The 22,914-nt window shown below is 42.2% G+C and overlaps 1 protein-coding gene across 1 annotated transcript in view; it reads right to left on the bottom strand.

The window, feature by feature from the left end:
- Positions 1-22,914, bottom strand: part of unc5db (unc-5 netrin receptor Db) — a 235,336-nt gene that overhangs the window by 129,849 nt on the left and 82,573 nt on the right. Inside the window, exon 2 of the mRNA XM_036598580.1 lies at positions 3,977-4,189. Within this exon, the coding sequence (XP_036454473.1) occupies positions 3,977-4,189 (213 nt within the window). The remainder of the gene's footprint in view (positions 1-3,976; positions 4,190-22,914) is intronic.

Genomic DNA, 22,914 nt, shown 5'->3' on the forward strand with positions numbered 1-22,914 from the left:
TAGTCAGTTCTGAAGTGAAAAATAAGTGGGAGTGTTTAACAGGAAAATCTCTAAAGGAGCGTTGAAGCCAAAATGAAAAATGTAGCCATTGCTATATCTGTTGTAAACATGCCTACTCGCCTCCTGCCGTGCCACAGCAGACCTGAGAGTGAGATTTTCCAGTTTAAAGACTAGGAAAACCACTTTTTGGTGATGTATCTTAAAGGTGGGAGAAACTTTTGAAAAACAACAAGTGCTTCAGGGATGGCTGTTTGAAATGTTTTTTTGTTTTTTTTCTGCTAGCTGGCTAAAGCAGAAAAAGACAGAAATCTAATGTTACTGCTAGGCAGCCAAATCACTGGTCACTTCTTATTTCTCTTATTATATCAAAAACATGGCTGCAAACCACTAGAGGGCATCCGCAAGTCAGTCTTCAATGAGTGGGTGAATTTTTAAGTCATTTATGTGAGAACTGCCTTTAATTTTGGAAAGTAGAAGGATATATTCATTTAAAACACATGAGTGAAACTTAACAGTATATTTATACTTACTACTTAACAGTATAGTGCTGATCGACTGGCAAGCTGGTCAGCTCATTGGCCGAGTAAAGCAGTTCACGCTCACTGACGTCATGAACCTACATAAAGCACTGTTAGCCAGTTCTTTAAGCTCTACAGGAACCCATTCATTTTGGACATGCTTGGGATCGCCCTCTAGCATCTGACAAAGCTGACATTAGTGATCACTGGCAGTTTTCCTCAAGAAATTCTCTGGCTGAATGTAGTATTTATTGCTGTGGGGGAATTCTCGATGACGTATTTGTGAGATGCATGCTGGGTATTGTAGTGAAAGAATAGTGCTGGACAAAAATGCAAGAAGGATACAAATCAGTGTATGCAATGCTGTGCAACAGAATACTGCATGACAAAAACACTTAATGCTAGTTTTATGCCAGAATCGCCCTTTAAATTATGAAGATACAATCAATGTACGTTCGGCTACTTCTGACATATTGTTTACGATTCTAGTGACTGTACAGTCACCTCACAATTAAAGAAATGGCCAGATCGAGTGACAATAATACATTAGGAACGTAACGAGTCAGACTTCGTCAGACGCCTGAGAATACAATGTGAAAAAGAGGCTTTACTAGTTTGTCCAAAATCCACAATTGAGGTCGAAAAACAGGCGAAGGGTCAGAACCAACACTAGCCAACAGTGTACAAACATAACAAAGAGTCACAAAGAGTAGAAAAGGACATGATCAAGAACGCTCAGTAGCTCAGTGAATGGCTCGCAACTAACCTAGCCTAAAGCCTGGGCTTATAAACAAACTGGATCTAGTCACATGATATATAAAACAGGTGAAAAACATCAATAGTCAGGGTGAGCTGATCCCTGATAGGTGGAACGTGGTGACCTTGACGTCACGTGTTCACCCAGAGGGTTCTGGGAATCGGAGTCCCGAGAGTCATGGCTGGAGGGACGCGTGACAAGGACAAGTTTTGTATGGACACCTTGAAATGATACCAGAAGATAGCACTTAAGCAGATTTTGCTTATGAAATCAAGAAAACATTTTTTTTTTCTTTGCCCCCCCATCCTCTAAAATGTTCAGGCCAGAAAATAATCAAAGCTGTCCCTTTCACTTCCCTGTTATCAGTCCCACAACAATTTCACAGCGCGGCAATCGCACAATAATGAACTTCCACAAGCAATTAAGAGCCTCTTCCTGCAGCGGAGGCTTCATGAATGCTAGGCAGCTTTCCTGTCTCGCCTCCGTGCAAACTAATCACGGCGCATTTCACTGAGGCTGCTGGATTAGTTTGTGTTTTCTTCTGGAAATCCCTGCAGGAAACCTCGCTCTCATCAGAACATGGCTGTGTTCATTTCTCTGACACCGCCGCTGATTGGAGCTAAATTGCATTGAACATGACCGCCTTTCGTGCATGAGCTGCAAAGACGTGTCATCGGAACTTCTCCAAAGGTGTTGTCGTTGTTTTTTTCCTTGTTGTTGTTTTTTTGAGCGGCACACCTGACAAGACAGAGGGGATCAAAGTACGCAAACGCGTTGGAATCAGAGCGAGAGAGGGAAAACTGACAGGTTAAAAGGGAATACGGTGAAACGACGACTTCGTATACTTCAGGGAGAATGTAGGAGGTGTTATATACTTATAAAGAAAGGGAACGAAGATACATCCAAGTAAGTGACATCTACAGACATAAAACTAAATGAATTAAGGCATCATCTTTGCAGCTTCGCAGTTTGCACAGTTTTTTTTCTGGATTCTCTGCAGTCACACTGAGTGAAGCTGAGTGCAATTCGACCAGCTGAAACTGAGCTGCCAAAGAAGTTTGGAGGAGCAGCACTAAGGCCCAAAGGCTGTCATTTTAGGACACTCTTAAGTGGTAATGTTTCAGAACAGGAAATAGCAGGCTAGCATTTACCAGAAAAACACTTCCAGGAACTGCACTCGCCTCCGCCTCAACCACTGACTAGTTCAGACTTAGGCTGAGGCAACCCATGAGCTGAAATTATACAGGACTCAATGTAACAAACACCTTATTGTGGCCTGTTGTTAGGACGGGTGCATAATACCTGGGGGTTCATATGTTATTTGCTGACAAATGGAAGCATGTTATAATTATTGAATTATTATAACCATAATTCATTATTATTGTTGGCCCAATATTGTAATTATGGCTGCTAATTACAACTAATGTAGCTCCATTTCTATTTTTGCATGCCCTCATGCAAATATACTGGTATAAGGTGAAAATATCAGCACTAATCTAACTCTGTCTGCTAACATTAGCAGCATTTAGAGTTTTAAAGGGGTTTTTAACTCAACTGCAAGTATTAAATCTCAATGATCTAAAGATTTGTGGCTTGGTGATCATTAGCCAAAGTCAGTTTTGAAAACAAATCTTAAACATTATTTCATATGGACCGAAAAGAAAAGGACTGAGCGGACATTTCAGATGCTACAGCAATGTAAACAACCCTACAGCAATAGTTTTTTTAAAGCTTTTATTTTCTGGCAGTAATCAGACTTTCTGTCTGAGATATCAGATTACTGAGGTAACGTTACGATCAACTGCATTGATAGTGGCCAACATAAGTAGGAATTCGGCTAATAATCCAAACTCTAGGGCTTAATATGTTTTAAATAGAGTTTAATTTTTAAATTACAAGAGCTAAAATTTTAATTACAGCCTAAAGAAAATATAACCCAGTAATGCAGGGCTTGTGAACCGCTCGTACATAAGTTAGACCAATCAGAATAAATCAAACACCCATGTGAGGTGTGACAACACAACCATTACTAACCAACAGTCTGGTACACTAAGTTAAGTATTCATGCCTCAAAGACAAAAATGGTTTAGCCCTAACAAACACCGTTAGCATTTGTTATAGTACAGCACAGTGCCTAGCTGCTGAGCATTTGCCTGATAAATGAGACTCTACAACAAGTTATGCAGAAGAAACCTGCATACTCTCATATTCTGCTGGGCAGCTGTGGCATAAAATGGCAGCAGAAAGCCAGTTTCACTTGTGGGAACTAATCATTTGTAATGTAGACTTTTTTAGATATTAAAGCTGGGCATTACAGTCACTGTACCACAGTTAAGGGGTGTTTTTAAAATGCTAGCTTTCCCACTGGTGGTCAGTCACAACTAAAGAGACAGTAGTGGGTGGGGCTGTGGTAAGGAGTCACTGACCGTAATTCTGATTGGCTCAAGGAATCACCTGACATCAGTCTCTTCCAGTTTAGTCCTGTCCAACTCAAATTAAATCAAGAAAACACAAAGGGTCAAAGATCTCCCAAAGGAAATGACCAGTGTCCATCTAGTAGAAAACAGTACCAAATGCTAAAACATGGTTTTAATTATGAGCTCATTATCAACTTGGAAATTCTATATCGTTGCACCCCCAGTTGTTTGAGTCGTCTACCACAAACATGAAGAAGCAGACTGGACACTGCGAAGGTACATACCAGTGTCTTGGTCCATGTACTCCTGGGACATGTGCTGGTTCTGATGGACCCATTCCCCATTGCACTTGAAGAATATCTGGAGGGCGGGAGCAGCGCGGCACCGCAATCTGATTGGGTTGCTCTTTATGATGTAGGCATCCTCTGGCTCCTGCAGGAAGTGAGGTAAAGTCCCGCCCACCGAGGGTGAATCAGGAGCCGCATCCCCTGTAGTTCCTGTAAAAAGAACATTGTGAACAATTCTGTGCACAAAATAGACTCAGACACACTTTAAAAAAAAACAAAAAAACATTTAAACACTGTTCACTACATCAGTTAACTAATGACAGGAGACGATAATTAGAAATCTTTTTTGTTTGTCATCCTTAATAGAAACAGCCAAATTTCAGACACGCCAAGTTCTGCATTTTCTGTCGTTTTTCACATTGTAAATATGTTAATTTCCCTTTGGACCATGTGCCATTGATTTCTTGTAACAGGGCACGAAATGAAGAATATTGCCAGAACAAATGGTGCCTTTTTGTTTTTGTTTTGTCCACTGAAGACAAGAAGCAGCCTCCTCCAGGCGAGGGCCTGATGAATTGAAAAGGCATAAGCAAAGGCAGCAAATGGAATGCTTTGTGTTTGACTGATGAGCCCAAATGCATCGCATCGTGGTGGATAAGGGTCCTTCCTGCATCAAGTTTCTGAATTGTATACACAATCTAGACTAGGTTCCCGTGTTTTGATCTAATATAAATAATCACGAGTGAGAGAGCACAATAAGACAGAGCATAAGAGCAGAAGAGAGAGAGAGAGAGAGAGAGAGAGGTAGACAAAAAGAAAAGAGAAACGATAAAGGGAAACAGCGAGACACGACAGGGTACTGAGAAGCTCATTCCAAAGAAAGCAGATGAGAATTTGGCAAAACAAGGCAGCCGTTCGAACACAGCCTCTCCTCCTTCCCCGTTCCAATCTCCGTGTTTCTCTAGAGGGAGGAACAACAAGGAACAAGACGGTTGTGTTCATGCCATCTTGGGGATTCACGCTGGAATAAAACCTCCAGCCCATCAACGGTGGCTGTAGAGCGCCTGATAGAGCTAAGCCTGTGAGTGGCGGAAAAAAAGCCCTGAAAGTCATTATACCGCCAACAAATCCAATTCTGTCCAATGAAATCCAATAGACCCATACGCTACACACAACCTCCCACATTTGTTGTGACATTAAATGGATAAATACGTGAATGACCATGTCGCATTTGTGAGCACACACATAGGAAAACACAGTGATTGTACAATAATTAGCTAAAATAACCCCCTATACAGATCGTCTACAGAGCTCATGTTGATTTAAATAGAGTCTCACTTATTAAGTTAGTTGAATGACTGCCAATTGAAACTCATTTTACTGCCAATCCATAAGTGAGTGTTATCAAATACATTCATAAATGCTTTCTCCTCGTTTCAACTTAATGTAACCGCTGAAGTGTAAAGCTCAGACCTACCTTCATTTATTTGATTTACAGTCAAAACAACCATGCACAAGTTATTAATTTCTCAAGGCATTTCTGAGAAGATTGGAGAAAATAGTTGCATAAGAAAGAGGACAGTCAAAGTTTTAAAAACAAGAGTTTCCGAAACTGGAGTCCAAAACGTTGCAAGGTACAGAGAAAATGGGACTGCTAACAACCACCTGGAAGACCTGGCAGACCACCAAAACTGCCCCCATCAGATAAACAGCACTTAAAGCTTTCATCTTTGAGAGAGAGGAGAAAATCAAGCTGCTTCAGATCTGAAAACATCCACAGGTGTTTCTGTCCATCCTTCCACTGTGAGAAGACGACTCAGCGCTGTGGGTCTGAAAGGATGTGTAATGGTCAAGAAGAACCTCACTGAGAAAAGAAGACGGACACATCAAACAAAGAAGCTGCTGGTGTTCTCAGAACAATGGACTGACCACCCCAGAGACCACACCTCAACATCACTGAATGTGTTTGGGATTGCTCGGATCATGAGGAGCAGAAAATGCAACCAACTTCGAAGGCTGAACTTTGGAGGTTTGAAAAAAATCCCTGCAGATGTCTTTGGAAAACTGAAAGCAAGTCTGGAAGGCAAGGGCTGGACACCTCAGTGGTCTCTGACTTCTGCGCAGTACTGTGTATGCTAATATTTCCTGTTTTCATTTGAAAGTTTCTGCTTTCTCGCTAGTGCAACTAAAACCCTGAAGCTCTGAAAGTGGTCGGCGACAGAGGAAAAAAAAAAAAAATAAAACCCAAACTTTCAGTTCCGCACAGCATGTTCTCACCTACTGCTGCACTGGCTGGCCGCCACACTGTGTATTCTATCCCTCTGACCTCCGACTGACTGTTTAAAGCCCCTCTGCCTCGGCCAGCCTTAATGAATACAGACAGCTTGCTACCATGTAGGCTCTGTGGTCTCTTTCTTTGCCATGCTCCGATTCACACTAGCTCGGCTAGACCCAAATGTGAAACATCAAATGGCGCGGCACATGAGTGGCCGGACCACCGGCATCTCGGGTGGCCAACAGCTGTCTGAAAGCATTATTTTAATGAGTAGTTTCTTCGAAGCAGGAGTTCCCAGCCCATTCCAGTCATACTGACATTGAGACGATCTTGCGCATGAAAATCCTTAACATCCCTTCAAAAACTCCCTTGAAAAAAAAAAGATAGATTTCCTGCTGTCTACCATCCAGAAACCTGAAGACCCGTTCAGTCCCCAAAGAGCAACAAATGTCAAAATCTGCATTTCCATCAAGCATCTCCTCAGTAGGCCGTCAAAACTTGTGAACTTTCCGCTTCTGAGTGAAGTATGACGCGACTGCTCTTTTCCTGCCCAAAGAGCAAAATGGCATCGCGTGAAAATCTCAGCAGTAGTAAACAGAAGTAGGAGCTGACTTTCAAATCCATTTTGACTTCAGAAGATCCCACGTTTCTCTCGCTACCTGCTTCACAGTACAGTGATTTTGCTTTATCTCCAGATAAAAAGTGTAAGGAAACTGTCATGAGACCAGGAATATCACGAGGACGGCATGCATCACCCCCCGAGTGACGAGGAGGCAACAAAACCAGATTAAAATGTATAATGTTGGCTCGAGTTTAAAAGTTCAAGCCATAAAGCCCTAAGTTTCCTCTAAATAATTCAAAATGTTATGTTAGTCTTCCTCCTGATCTGCCTTTCCACCATCTCTGTCTCACTGTCTCAAAGGAGACGAGAATTGTGGCGCAGAGCAGGAAAAAAAAATTAAATTTTAAGCACTTTGCTGGTATTTTCTGTGCAAAGTCTGGGTGATTTAGAGCATTCTAGTCAGGCACGGAATAACTCATCCCAATGGTTTTCGTTAGTTTATATTCTGCGTTAGTCGTTTCATTACAAACCACAATTGAGCCCTTTTAAATTAGACATTAAAATTGTATAATATTCTAATCTGATTCTCTGGGTCTGCTGGGATTTTTCCCTGAGAGTGCAGAGAACTCTGGGCAACAAAATAACAGTTAGAAAAGCAGATCTGACTCGAGTTACCTGGGTAGTACAAGCCAATTACTGGTGGGAATCCACATCAAAAAAAGTAGATATTTCAAAAAGATATGAACACATTCTGCAAGTGCCAAATGTTGACAACCCGTAGGCCACCCTTGAACTGAATTTGATCACACGGTCAGCTACTTGGCAGTCTACCGAGAATACATGACTGGGGACAACCCAGTCCCATGAGAAATTTTGGGTTAAAAGTGGGTGGAAACAAACCAAGAGTGACATTTCTAAACCAATCCAATGCCTTGTGAAGGTGGAGCTCAAAGTAGGGGCAATGGTGCGCCCACCATTAGTGTCTGACGGACAACAAGCCTACGAAAAGGACATCTGTTACCCGCAGCAAACAACACTAAGGTTAAAAATACATAAATACATGTAATCACCACTAAGAAATGGTATGCATTTGTCTACAGTTGGGCCAAACTTGGTAGACTACATTTGGACCATATCCTGTTGGCAAACAAGCCAAGACATTTCTTTTCTCCTGAGTTAATGTCATTAAAAGTGGATTAAATGAATCGATTTTGTGACAAAACTAAATCAAAGGGCGTTTCTGAAACATTCACTTTGTTTCGCCAATGTTATAGAGTTAATCCAGACATTAAAAGAGGATGTACAAGACTGATGCGGAGGTGGGTTTAAGAGGTGATCCAGCCCCAAAGGTTTAACAGTTTATCCCCAGATGTGTATTCTTGGTACGAGATCAAGTCTGGCTGGTGGCAAATCACCTGGTACACTCTCCCTTAAATTCTACAAGCCTGAGGTTTTATTTCCAGAAACAGATACTTTATTGGGCTGTTCACGCTGTCTAAGGAACAACGTTCCCCACCGCTGCCTTTTTTCCTTCATAGTGGATTAGACAAATACTCCATGTAGAGAAATCCCTGTGAGAATTAAGCAGCAGCGCCTTTGATTTGTTGCCTCTAAACACATTTGGAAATCATTATTATTCATCCCAGAGCTGATCTGATCCACAGAAGGCCTACTTCATTATAAAGCGAGTAGGATGATACCGGTCAATTTACATGTGATTTAGCTTGAAAAAGCAGGATTGTACTTGTAAGACTGATTTTTTTAGCCTGGTATCAAGTGGCAGACACCACTCCACGGCAGATGGTAGGCATCAGGGACCGTGCCAACACTCGGAGCTCCTGTGCCCTTGGAGTACCTTTGAAACTTATTTCCCTAAAAGTGCCGCACTTGGACGGCCTTTCTTTTTCGTTTCTGAGTCACGGCCGCAAATCTAATACAGTTGTAGTTTCCATCGGGTCATTTTTATACACTATGAAGTCATTGAGTATCCAATGTGCATCACTAGCAAGTGAGCAAGTGCGAGAAAAAGACAGCCGTGACCTCGCGATGCAAGGCGGCCTGGGTGACTGACAATCTGAAAATTGTTTCACTAGTCGTGTAAGATTGCACAATCTGCTCCCAGCCAGAGGCAGGGAACAGAGAAGAAGTGGGTGGGGGCACGACCTGCGGACAAAATTCATTTTCTCCGGCATGATAGAGAGCAGCTGCACTTCTCTGCACACCTCATTCTCAGCAGATGACTTGTTTCCTCACTACCGGTGCATTTGCATGTTTTCGAGGCGCCTAAATGACAGCTACTCATTTGCAGGCAGTGTTTCCCCTTGCTTAAGTTGTTAAGCGAATCTGATGTCGGTGTGCCGTGGAGCACTGCAATGAGCCTCTTTTGTACGTTAACGTTTCCTTCTATTTTTTCCAGTTTCGCCTTGTTTTTCTGAGCAGCACCCTCTGAGGATAAACAGCCTGATTGGCCGACACACTCCCTCACAAAGCAGCAATGAGGAAAACAGAACTGTGCCCATTCTCTATCACCATATCAAATCATCGACGCTCGCTCACTCTCTCGCTTCCTCGCTAAACAGAAGAGCGAAGGAATAACCTGAAATTACTTTGGATTCTTCTGTCTGCAGCTGCAAGCAGAGCTTTAAACTTTCCTTCACCTTAACTCCCCCTCGCCATGAATTAAACATGATCAAACAAAGTCTGCTCCCACTCCCTTCATTGCCGCTCTGTCAAACTGTGCTGCTTCCCCCACCATCGAACCAGCCGTACCGCAACACTTTTTAAAAATGCATTCTTTTCTTTGCTTCTGTTTTCAAGTTGAGCACTTGTTGGTGTCTTCTAGGATCGAGGCCAGTTCTAGACTTGTTCTAGACTACTTTTCCTACTTTCGCCTTTGGCGAACCAAAGCTTGCGATGGTTGCGCACAGCTGAAACCACAAACCTTCTCTGGTTTTGTTTTGGCTGATACCTCTTTTGCACTGACTAGAGGTTTTGTCCTGTAGTGCTTTCGCCTGCCGAGTCGTCCAGTTTACCTACGTCACATTGTTCGCCAAATCCAGACAAAGACCCTCTCCTCAGGAAGTACCAAGAATGGGGGTGGCAGCAAAAGTGGAAACATAGAAATCCATGGGGTTCTGTCTCATATGAATTTACATTATGGAAAAAACATGGTAATTATATCGAGGGTTCAGCTCACGGGCCATGCGGTGAAGGATGAAGCTGATTTTTATCGGAGTCTGTTCGTACTGACCTCTGCTCTGTCATCTAAATGCAAACCTGCATTGATCTCTTCAAACCAGATACCATCCATTTATTACTGCTACAAAGTGCACTCATATGGAGCCTTGGTCATGTGCCAACACATGCTGACACAGTGAGCGCAGAGCTTAAGCAAGGGCATGACCATTTATTTACAAAATAGAAGTACGCTCAAGTTCTTTTACAGTTTTTCGGCTCCGACAGGAAACGTCAACCCTATTAAACCCGTGAAGCAACAGCAAAACAGCTGCTAAAAGTGAAATCAATCACCGCCAAAACATCTAATTACGGACATCTTCATTACTATGCACTCATTCAGCGAGGAGCAGTAACAAGGTATAAAAGAAAGGCTTGTGATGAGGATAATGTGCCCAGGGAAGCCTCTGATTGGCCCCAAGTTCACATTTCCTCCCCGCTGTGGCGCGCTAATTACGAGACCTCGTCCTTTTAGTAATGCTTGCACACTTACCGGCTGTCAAAGGTAACGGATAATTGGAACAAGGTGACAATCCACGCTTCATAAAGCAGAGGGACCTGCTCTTGGCTGCTCGTCTCATGATCGATGCTCGTAAAGACCAGCCTCTAATGAATCCAATGAGTGGCCCACCTATAAGTCACTTATCTTCTCATTACGCTAGTTAATTTTTACACAGCCTCTTAATGTAGCCTCGGTGCTGACAGTGCACAGCTTCTTAGGGTGCCGTGGGAAATATGAGGGGGCACTCTCATGGGGGGCGTGTGCTGAAATGAGGGTGGTTGGAGATTAGCAGGGTCAATTATCCATATATAATACAAATCCATTTAAATGTGCATGTGCATGATCATTATAAACATTGCATAACTGGAATGCAATATTCATTTATAATGTCCTTTATAATAATAACATTTTACAGTATCTTCTAAAAACATGATCTACTTTTCATTCTCCAACAGTTTTATCTGACAATTTCCTTTACATTGTGTTGTTTTTGTTGTGTGGACTTGGACTTCTTATACTGTTTAGATGTATACTAGACAAGCTAACTACAAGCAAAAGATATTTTTAGATGTTTTAATCAATATTTCAAGTTGGGAACAACAAAAAACTCAAAAATTGCATTGCAATTATTTATTAACGTCAGACTGCCTTGAGATTTACTCACCACTCAAAACAAGGCATTTTGAAAATTAATTCGTTGATCTTAATTTTATTCTTGGTGTTTTAAAGGCTTTCTCTGTCATTTGAGACTCACATATTACGTGCAAAAGTCAGAGACCACCTTACATTTATTTAATATTCTTTAATTTTTTATTTTTTTCAGCATTTTTTGTGTCCACATTTTCCCTTTATTACAGCTTCCATTCTTTTCAGGAGACTCACTTTCAGTTTTTCAAAGAAACCTGTAGCCACACCTCCAAGTTCAGTCTTAGAAGTTGGTTGAATTTTCTGCTTCTTACAATCCGAATAATTCCACTTACAAATTTAGACTCACATCTCAGACGCCCAGTTTTGATGTTCTAGTACCAATGTTCTGCTTTTTTTTGTCCATTTCCTTTTCTCAGTGAGACTTCTTGACAGCTACGCATCCTTTCAGACCCACAGCGCTGAGTCGTCTTCTCACAGTGGAAGGATGGACAGAAACACCTGTGGATGTTTTCAGATCTGAAGCAGCTTGATTTTCTCCTCTCTCTCAAAGATGAAAGCTTTAAGTGCTGTTTATCTGCTGGGGGCAGTTTTGGTGGTCTACCAGGTCTTCCAGGTGGTTGTTAGGAGGCCCAATTTCTTTGTAGCGTTTCATCATTTTGTGAACTCCAGTTTTTGACTGGTAATTAAACAAAAGAAGGGTGATCTATGACCTTTTCACAGTACAATATGTACTAATTCACTCTGGACACATCCAAAATGTCATTGCCTTCATATTTGACATATGCGAACCTGAATAGGATTAGCATATTAGAATCATTTCCCACATTTATGTGCAGCAAAATTGATTTTACATTATTGAAAACACTGAACAGTGATTCCAAACTTTTGAACAGTCGTGGTAGATCTGTGTTTTTCACTAACTGTACCTCACTATATTATGTACCGTGTCCTTAAGGTCTGTAAAGGTACATTTACATAAAACATATTATTAGTAGTACTATTATTCTAATGAGACATGGTTTATATCACGGTGGTTTTTAACGCCGTTTTGCGGCTTTGATGTCGCTGAGGCATGGCTGAGTTCCGTACGTTACTGCACACGCAGTTTAATCCGCCTTTATTAAGAATGTTTGATTTGTTACGCAGTGGCAGGAATGTGCAGAATGCGCTTCATTTGTGGATCCTCAGCAGCTCATTTTAGTCACCGCTACAGCGATCAATGCGGCATTAAAAACCACAGCAAAGAGAGCGAGAGGGAGTCTATATTACACGAGCCCCACGCAGCACGCTCCATCCCTGTTAGCATGTGCCGTGGCTTACAACACGCCGGAAAGTACCACATCAACTATTAAGCCTCAACAGCTTCCCACAATCAAAGGGCACGGTCTGCAGACAGGGCTGGGGCAGTCTGTGGCAGTCAGCACGGAAAGCTATCTGACAGGCCCCCCCGTCTCCATCCCCGCCCCCACGCCGTAGAATCCATCTGAGTGAGTTACACGCTGCTGCCGCACTGGCCGCTGTAAAAGCCAGCAGTGCTTTAAAGCCATGCATTTTATTCTCCCACGCTGGTGAGAGCGCGTCTGGGGAGCACTTGTGCGCAGCGGCTGAAACAGGGAGGGGAGAGTAGGGGAGTGTGCGCGTTACACGGTGGGGGCTCTGTTGGATTTCAGCAGGCTGAGGATTCAGTTTTGAAGGGAGAGGTGTCAGGAAGAGGCAAGATAATCCCCTCTTCTGAGAGAGAGAGAGAGAGAGAGAGAGAGAGAGAGAGGCTTTGTTTATGTGTACAATCTGTCTCCTTCTCTTTTGTAACCTCTATATGAACTGTGAAAGGATGGACTCATATGCATTCGATCCTAATAGGGTGCAACTTACAGGTCAGACTGTAAAATAAGAATTTAAGGAAATGTCTGCACAGATATGCAGTCGCATGCATAACGTTGGTGTGGACATGACTTTAACATACTGGAAAACAAAAAAACCCAAAACATAAAATATAAAATGTGCCATAACTTTTGCACAGTTTTCACCAGTATGGCAAATTCAACAAATAAACAGTAACTGTGCAGTAGTGTGTTTTCTACAGAGCAACGGTGTCAAACCCAACCACTAAAAGGGCCTTATTGAAACTCTCAACAAATCCGAGGGCCAAAGAACACCTTTGTTTTTATTTCATTTTTAATTAATGTTGTGCTGTAACCCGAACTGGCCATTGTTTATTTGCAATACACAAAAACCTCTACAGTAAAATACAGGCACTGGTATTAGACCTTGAAAAAGTAAGACAGAGTGCACATTATTTTGCACTGCATGCTGGGGACTGAAGTGCAGGGCATTGTGAAACAGGCTATTATTAATAGAAATTTAAAATTCTTTTGTGGGCTGGATAGGATTGTGTTTGGGCTGCAGAGGATGGGTCAAATAGGTCGCAGGGGTGTCCAAACCTTTGCATTCGACTGGATAAACACATGGATATAAAGAAACTTTAATGACCTTAGAGGGAAAATTCTGTACAGGAATTATGATGTGTTGGTACCTTCAGTAAAAAGCACAGATGTGTCAAACTTTATTGCAGCACATCATTTTGTATTGTGACTAGCATGCTATTTTGTGGCTAGTGTGTTAGGCTGGGGCTAACATATTATCTAGAGGGTAGAACGTCAGATTAAGACACTACGAAGCAACTTTTGTTTCAGATATTGTAGTTTTATAATGCTGAATGCTCTGATAAACTGAAAATGGAAACAATAACATTAATATAAGGCACATTTTCAAACACTCTTTATTTTGCTGCATTGAAATATGCATCAAATGAGACACCATTCTGTCGAACTGTAACATACTCAGGGTGTCAAAAGATAGCTTTTAGTCCCAACATTGGTTCTCATTACAGGTATCACAAGAACCGGTACTCTGATTTCCAGTTGTCTACATTATCAGTAGTACCAAGTCAAAGTTTCCAAAAGAAAGAAAATTTAAGAAACCTATTAAAAAGTAACTTTAGATAGAAATCTATTTACTATCATGTTCATTTGAAATTACTGGCATACAATCTCTAGTTCTCACTGATTCTCATCTTCAGCTCTCCCCACAAGATTTCAAAGGCTTTAGGCCAAAGTACTGCAGAAGCTTGATTCTGTGGCCAGGGAATCAATTTTTCTGTGGATTTGAAGGTAGTGGATCTTTTTCTTGCTGGAAGATCCAACTTAAACCCAGCCCCGGTCTCCTGGAAGAGGCACCCAGATTATAATGTTGGATCTCTGGGTGTCCATTATGTCATACATTCTAAGAAGATTCCCAGGGCCTTCAGAATTAAAACAGACCTACATTGCTGAAAGATCCACCACCATATATCATACTGGGGATGGGGTGTTAGGCCAAACTATCTCTATCTATCTATAACTGTGTCTGTTACCAACAAGCTCTACTGTTGTCTCCCATGACCATACAACCTGGGTCCAATCAAAATTAGGTGAGATGTCACCAGAGGCCTTCCTCTGGCAATAGCAGAAGCTGTCTTCAAAATAGCATGTGGACATGAAGGTGGCTTCTAATTGTAGTTGTGGAGATTTGCAATTGTCCACAGTGTCCGTTTCTAATGCTTATCAGCTTCCCTGGAACCACCCATATTCTGCGTTTCATGCAAAACCAGGCTTCCTGATTTGTTCATTTCTTTGTCAGGTGTGTATATAGTTCCTGGTAGCTTTACCTGTTTTCATTTAAGACGTTAAAAGACATTAAGACGTTAATGCTAAGACGTTAAAAACTATTAGGTTATCTCAGAATGGCTTTAGCCCAGCCTACCTGTCAGATAATGTTGTGTGATTTTCATCGTGGTGCTATTTCGAATTCAATCATCGGATTACACGTTTTTTTATTCGGAAACTTGTCGGGTTTGTATGTATCAGGCCTTAAATGAGACAGCGAAAGGGAAGAGAGCTTCAGTCATGTATTGGGAGGAGGGGGGTATCTCCTAAGACAGATTGCTATAAAATCGCACACTCAAACGGTGTTTGTCTTGCGAGACACGCAAGGGCTGAACTGTGCTATTATTGCAGCAAAAAAACGATCGTGCCTGACAAGGCTTTGAAAAAGAGCATTTTGCGATACAGCACAATCAATCCGAAAGGTTAGCTCCACTACAAAACAAGCCTCGCATCCATTTCCCGCGTCTATGAAGGGCAATTACACGTCCGGCCCGTCTGCCCCCGTGCGACCCCGAGAGCGTGCTCTCACGAGGATGCTTCTAGAATAATTACAGCCCATAGATCAGCTGGCATGTCAGTTATGCGGGTGCGGCGGACTCCTCTCCTCACTCTGCGAGGCCGGAGGGAGCTCTGGAGCTCTGACTGACACACACAAGCTTTGTCAGTTATTGACAGATGGGGCTGAATCTGCGTCCGGATGAGCCCATGAGGGCCCGGCAGCTCGGCTATTGAGCTCTTCACCGCAGCCCTCTTGTAGGGCTTTTTTTTTCGCCAAAGCCTCCTTAAGCCGCTGGCAGTCTCCGCTTAGGGCTGCTGAGTGGGTGTGGATGGGGTGTTTAAGCAGGTACAGCTATCAGCGGAACTTAAGACTGAGAGAACGCCTCCACTCAAATCTAAATCAGCAGCTGAGGGCTGCCTCATCTGTTCTCTCGGCTGTCCCTCCTCTGCATGCTCAGCACTCAAGACGCTCTTCCCTGGTGCTGGAAGCTTCACTATAGGTGTCGTTTGCCTTTATCAGCAACAAGAGTGCTCAGATTTATCTGCAGGGACAGGGAGGACGTGGACAGCCCTCTCCGGCCCTCTCACGTTCACCTTACAAGCTCCCTTGACCGGCCTTCAGAATAGGCAGGGACAGGGGATATGTGACAAAGCAAGGTGCTGCGTCGGCACAAACCCGCCCCACCTCCCCTGCTGTTAGACCGAGGGCCATTGTGTCTGCAGTGGCCGTGCAAGACAGTGAAAGTATTGCCACTGCTGGCTTTAACTGGGTCTATACTCGGACGCGCTAATGATGCCCACTGTGGAGTTTGGGCTTTCCTGCCATGTTGGTAGAATTCCAACTCCATCTGGAGTTCAGCAGAGTGTGTTGAGACAAGTTTCGAAGAATGGAGTCAACAAGCCCCTGACGAGAACAGAGGACAGGCGGGATAGACAGAGATGCAGTGGGGAGACGGATGGATAGATGGACTCTAAGTAAGTGAGGCAAGTCTGTCATGGAGCAACCGCACCGTAGCAAGATTGATGGATGGATGGGGAGAGGCAGAAGCAAAGAGAAAAGATATGTTGACAGAGCATCCACTGGTCACCTTTGAATGCTCCGCAGTCCCCGTTCAAGTGCTGCATATGCCTCTCTCCAGGCTCCATTTTGAAGCTAAAAGTGCTATTAGCTGAAGAGCTCCGAGAGATTGTCTCTGACATTCAAACCCAGGTGATTAAAAAGCACAAGTGGCTTCTTGAAGGCGCACAAAGAGAACCTTCCATTAATTACTGCTGAAAATGAGAAAGACTTGAACGCTGAATTCACATTCAGCTTCTCAAATCGCTGCAAGAGAGGATTATACCGAAGAAGCCGATTGCATTAAGCGCAACCTTACCAGAATGATTACCAGGGTATGATTCTCGCTTCGGGTACGAGAGGTCCCAGGTTCAAATCCCGGACGAGCCCCCAATTCTGTTACAACCCGGTCTAGGAACAGGCTGTAACAGAAAATGAGAGTGGGCTCTCTGCCTGCGTCTGTGATGAATCGAATATTATATATATAAAGATATCTAAAAACGATACACTTCCTGACTCAATCCATACAGTGCTGGATCATTAGAATGACCAGCAGAGCAAGCACTGTCATGAATCAAAGCAGTTAAAAATCCATCTGCAGTGTTAAGTGGATTTTACTTTCCACAGAGATACACACGATAAGGGGAACTATAGAGGTCTACGACTAAAAGGAAAAAGGTGAAGTCTCAGAATCTCTGCACAAAAGGTGCAGCTCCTCATCACTTGAATGCTCGAGTGGAAAAAAAAGCCCTCAGTGAAAGCTGTAAGAACGGTATTTAAAGGAGACTTTGCCTCTTTTTAATTACAGCTCCCTGTGCTTGCTAAAAAAGACTATGAGGAGTATAAAACAACACTTAACACAGTCTTTGTACAGTCTGGCATTTATTCCTCTGTGAAGAACAGCTCATTTTCTGGCTGCTGAAACTATACACTAATGACTACTTCTTTCATTGGCTGTCTCAGTAAAAGGGGCAGGGTGACAGATGTGGTCACTGCGCCATGTTAGAAAGCTCAACAATTGCTGCAGCACAGAGAGACCACAAGTTTGCCTTGTTCAAGCTTGTTTACGCTGAGAACCAGATACAGTCACTTAATCATGTTCCAGCCAAGCATGTCATTACACAGCAATGTTTAATACAGAAACCTTCTAATCCGCTTTGGAAGTAGCTTTTGTTTACCAATTTTTTCCACCGTTAAGATAATGCTAATTTCCACTAGCCTGATAATAGGGATTTCAATGTTATGTCAACATCAAATTAACAGTGGTTAATATTTGCATTTCACAGCAGCTCTCTGGATTAAACGCAGACATCTGAGGCTCGTCACAGAACATATTCTTTACTTATGATACAGTTTGGATGTAGAAAAGACATGAATAGACATTATGACATTCTTCATAGAAATTATAAAGGAGGAGGAGACACTGGATGAAAACTGAATGAGAAAGCTTGTAATTCTCAATTTGAAAAGTCTGTTAATGTAGAACTACAAAGCGCTCCTATATGGACAGTGGAGCTGATAAAATGGACAATGAGGTGTATCTAATGAAGTTCAAAACAGCAGAGACTCCATATTTCACAATTGCTTGAATGGTAGATACAATGGCAAGTAATGTACATGTGAAAAGGTGAGATAAATGCACTGTTGTTTACTATCTGTCCTTTAAAAGAGATGCAATGCAATTAAAAACACATGAATTCTATCAAATAAGGTATTTGTTAATATTCAGCAGGGCAATGTTACCAAAGTGCAGTGGGGGGTTTGCAGCCTTGGACATGCCGTGTTTAATCAGTTCTACAATGCTTTCTGCAGCATGGTATCTTACGGGTTGGAAACTTTCAGCTTTCAAAACGATTTGGCTTTCAGTGTCATGCTTCAGCGAGAGAAAAAAAAAACCTGTCTGGATCCGACTTGACTGACGAACAAAAGAAAAGCTGATTTGCTCTTAGAAATGAACTGACTCTTTGAGAAAATAAGTGCTTTAATCAAACCCAATTTTCTGCCTCATGCATAAACAATGGAAATGTTTTACATTAAATCACAGAATACTCCTAAATCAATCACACGTTCCCTCTTTTTAAGGGTGAGAAAAAAATTATCTAACGTCCTGATTAAACTGCTTTGCATATTCCTAGAAGAGATCCTGGAATGGTACACAGTCAGCGCTCAGACACATTTCTTTTTTTTTTCATTTATTATTTTTTTTTTTTAAACCCAATTAATACAGAAGAATGAATAATGTTCTTTTAAAGGAATTGTTCTGAAGAACCTCATGAGACACTAATCGCTAAGCAGTTCTTCAGAAGCTCAGAAAGTTAGCAATCTCAGTTAGTTTCATTCATAAAACCACAGCGAAGCGCCGGAACACAATGTCTCGGAATTAATTGCGAGCAGAAGTCCGAAAACGGGTGGTTTCATAGTTTTTGCATTTATGCTGCAGAGGAGAGCGATATATAATCTATTTAGCTGTGGTGACAAGCCCTGATGGAGTGGAGGGTACGTGCTCATCTTCCTTGGCTGAGTGAGTGTGATTGGTTCATTAATAATAACTAATGGCTCAGACGATATGAAGCGAATACTGATCCGTTTGATGTAGCCGTGGCTTCATTCATATTCCACGCGCTCTTCCGAGCGGGGACATTCAGACAGCGGGCATTAGGACAGGCTGAAACATGGCCACTGAAATGGATGCCTACGGGAATTCTGCAGGTGTCATTTTTCCAGACATACTTCATCATCTCTTTACTTATTTATCTGAAATAAGACCTTACGTAAGAAGTAAGTATTTGATTTCCAAACCCGGGGACTTGACTGAATGTCACGTCGACGCCAATTCTTTCTCTCAATTCTCTAGTCGAGGGAACTTGACCTTACAAGGTTTCGGTTACGCATTCCTTTTCTCGCCTCTTTTCTCGGCGCTATTCTTCCTCTGCTACAGTCCGGCCTTATACTCCCGGTGAGAAAACGGCCCTCCCTGGCCCGCCGGTCAGGAGGTAAATTAAATCTCTACGGAGGGAAGCCACGTCTCCCTGCTGATTTATTTACCAGCCAGGTGATAGGGTCGCACCAGCGGCCGGCTCGAGATCCAGGGGAAACGACCTATAAGCCTGGGTCCAGGCAGCCGCGGATAAATCTTCTTTAATGCCTCGCTGCAAGAAAGCAGGAGAACTAAGCCGGAGTCGACATGCTGCTGGTTTAGCTACGGAAATTGCCAGACAAATCTCGTGCTATAACAAGCCCCGCTGAATGCGAGCCAGGCCTTCGAAGGCGCTAATTTGAGTTATCATTAGCCACCAGAACGCCCCCCCCCCACCAACCCCCCCCAGGGCTTCTGCACAAAACGATAAGCAAAACAATATCAGCGCATTAACTCAATAATGAAAAACACATCGACCGCATATTTTAAAAATATCTCTAAATGCTACAATATCTCACGAGTCATCATACCTAATTTAATATGTATGATGCATATTTCCGACGTTCCTCTAGCTTCGGAGCCCGTTTTCCAATTCTCCTCACTGTTTGACGGTGGGCAGGAAATGGTCATCTCTGAAGCACATGATGAAGTACAGTGCAATAACCCTCAGTGCAGGCCCACTGTTGCTCCAACAATAACTCCGGGCACAGAGCGAGTAAACGAAAAGGGGGTAAGCTTCATTAATCTATCCCGCCAAAGACATCCCTCCACCACCCCACATCCCCACACCCCGACGTTTCCCAAGCCATTTTCAGGCTGCAATAACGGAGCAGAAAAAAGGCTCGGTTCAGAGCTGAGCTGTGCTGCAGACAGCTGCACGCACAGCCAGTGCCATTACAAAGAGAGAAGAAGCAAAACTGACCCTGTGTTGACTCAACTGTGAGCAGCATACCAAGAGGTTTGGACAGGAAAACACACACGCAGGAAGCCGCAGAGCTTTAAGAGTCTGCCCTGCTAGTGTAAAACCACTCAAGCGTGACCAAAGAAAGTAAAAAGTCACGACGAGGCTCCCCGTCCTGATGGACGTCGGCGCTGTGAGATTGAAGCGAGGGGAGTTGCTGACTTGCAAGCAGCCCAGCTACTAGTTTTAAGCTGCTCATACTTGCTAACTGTTGAACTAGGCGGCGTCTCGAACCGCACAGTACTGGACTAAATAGTATGTCAAAAATAGGGCTGGGCAATTATGATGATACTTTATCCTGATACGTTATACTTTTCTGAGTATCAGTCAGTACTTAAAGAACACTGAAAAACCAGTATGACATCAGCAGCAGGGCATTCATTAGTACAGTACTATGTGGTCTGAGATGCAGGCCTAGTGATGGCTTATTCTCAGTAGGAGTGGGCAAACATAACGATATATATCATAATCAGGTATAGCAGCATTCAAATACAGCACAAGCCAAAATAAAAATAATCCATTGCTTGATTACCAGTTGCATGTTTGGAGCACAATTCTGACAATCTGTAATGTTGGGTTCACTGAATTAAGTCCCCCAGACCTACACACTGAACTTTTTGTTTCCTTTTTGGACTTCAAGTGCCTGAAGAACTGACAAATTGATGCTTTAAAACTTAATAACAATATGGCAAAAATGTAACATCGCAATATTTTCACACTACAAGGTATATATCATTATCTTTAATTTGTTAGTACAACAGAAGTGTGACATTTTACATACACTGCTACAATAAATCGAATTAAAACAAGGCTAATTATGCTGTATTATGTACAGACACCTGTCCTGACAACATTCACAGCTCACTCAGAAAACCGTACTGTGACACAATTTATCACTATAAAAATGAATATGGTCAAATTGTCCAACCCTAAATCCTAAAAATAATAATGTCAGTATAACAAATCTGGTTTCCTGAGGCAGCGTGATCTAGATTACATTTGCTCAAGCATACACTACAATTCAGGAGTTCATATCACTCATCATATTGATCACTGTAATTCAATGATAACTATTATAAGTAAACTAGACTTACTCTACTTATAAACTAGACGCCAATACATAAACTGTTTTAACTAAAAGTGGGAACAACAAGAAGTTATGACATGGAAAAAACTGGCAAATAGTAAGAAAGAACAAGTAATTTTCTAATTATTCTAATTATATACTATGAACAGCTGTTTGGTCACCGCATTTCAAAATGAGGCTGCATGCTAATTATATTGTTCATTTATTATATATATATAAAAATCACTGGTACTGGCAGACATTTGCTTAAAAAAAACTGGTATTGGACAGCTATTTAGATTTGATCAATACTTCTGACCAATATTAACGATGAATTTAATTTACTCCATAAGAGCCTAATGTTTATTAAATCAAATTAAAAATTGAATTTTTTTATGTGTAACCCAACAGTAAGAAAATCCAAAGAGGCCATGAGGTAGTTATCATTTTCTGGAGTGTTTATTCCTGTGGTACAGAAGACCGGAGAGGCCGTGAGCTGCGGCTATAATTTTCTGGATTGTTATCTTGAGATCACAAGATAGTTCAGTTTATTCCACAGGAATAAACGCTATATGTATCTGTATTGCTATTCCAGGTAGATCTTGTTCCAATTTCTACACCTTCTTAAATATGATGCATCAACAAGGATATTGGCAGATATTTACATATAATACAATACATACAATATCAGATATCTGCATTGGCCCGTACTGATGCATCCATAAAAACGGCTTTAATTATATCAAAAACTCCAAACTTTTCAGCAGCGATTCCCAACACGTTTAACATGCCTGATGGTGAAATTTTACCCTTACATGAAATGCAGATATTGAAAATTCAGTCTATATTTGTCAAGCGTTATGCACGCCCGTCAAAAAACAGATGTTCCCTAATTCAATATTTTGACATTTCTGAGGGAAATTCACTACGGTAAATTTTTAATATTACAATTCATAATGCATGTGGACATGCGGCACATTCTGCTAACTGCTCAGCAGAAAGGATTCATCTTTTTTCAGCATGTTTTAGAGGTCTTGCTTCTCAGAGAGCGAGAGAGACAGACTGAGAGTGCGAGAGAGACAGGGCGAGGGCGATGGAGAGTGAGGGAGACAGGAGCTCTCCCCAGTGTTCTCATTAGGGTTACTACGACAACATTTACTCCTGCATCCCAAAGCTGGAGCTCAGCAGAGGAAGGCTTAGCACTTCATAATGAAAGACCGAACCCATACCTAGGAGCACATTAGGCCGTAGCTCTCCTGGCCATCGCGCACCGTACGACTCTAACAGCCTTGACAGATTACAGATACCGAACCCCGAGCGCTCCGTCCTTCCTTTCCAGTCTTTTTTAACATCTTCTCTGTTTTAATCATGTTCTCTTAAAAAGCCTTCAGCAAACAAATACCTCCTCACCAACTGTTTAGCCTCTTTGACACTAAAGCGATAGAATTTGAAGGCTTCTTTTGATCTTTAGGGGAACAAAAATGATTCCATGCCTCTGAGTGGTGCGGACT

Source organism: Colossoma macropomum, unplaced genomic scaffold, assembly GCF_904425465.1.
Source record: "Colossoma macropomum unplaced genomic scaffold, Colossoma_macropomum, whole genome shotgun sequence".
Taxonomy (NCBI): domain Eukaryota; kingdom Metazoa; phylum Chordata; class Actinopteri; order Characiformes; family Serrasalmidae; genus Colossoma; species Colossoma macropomum.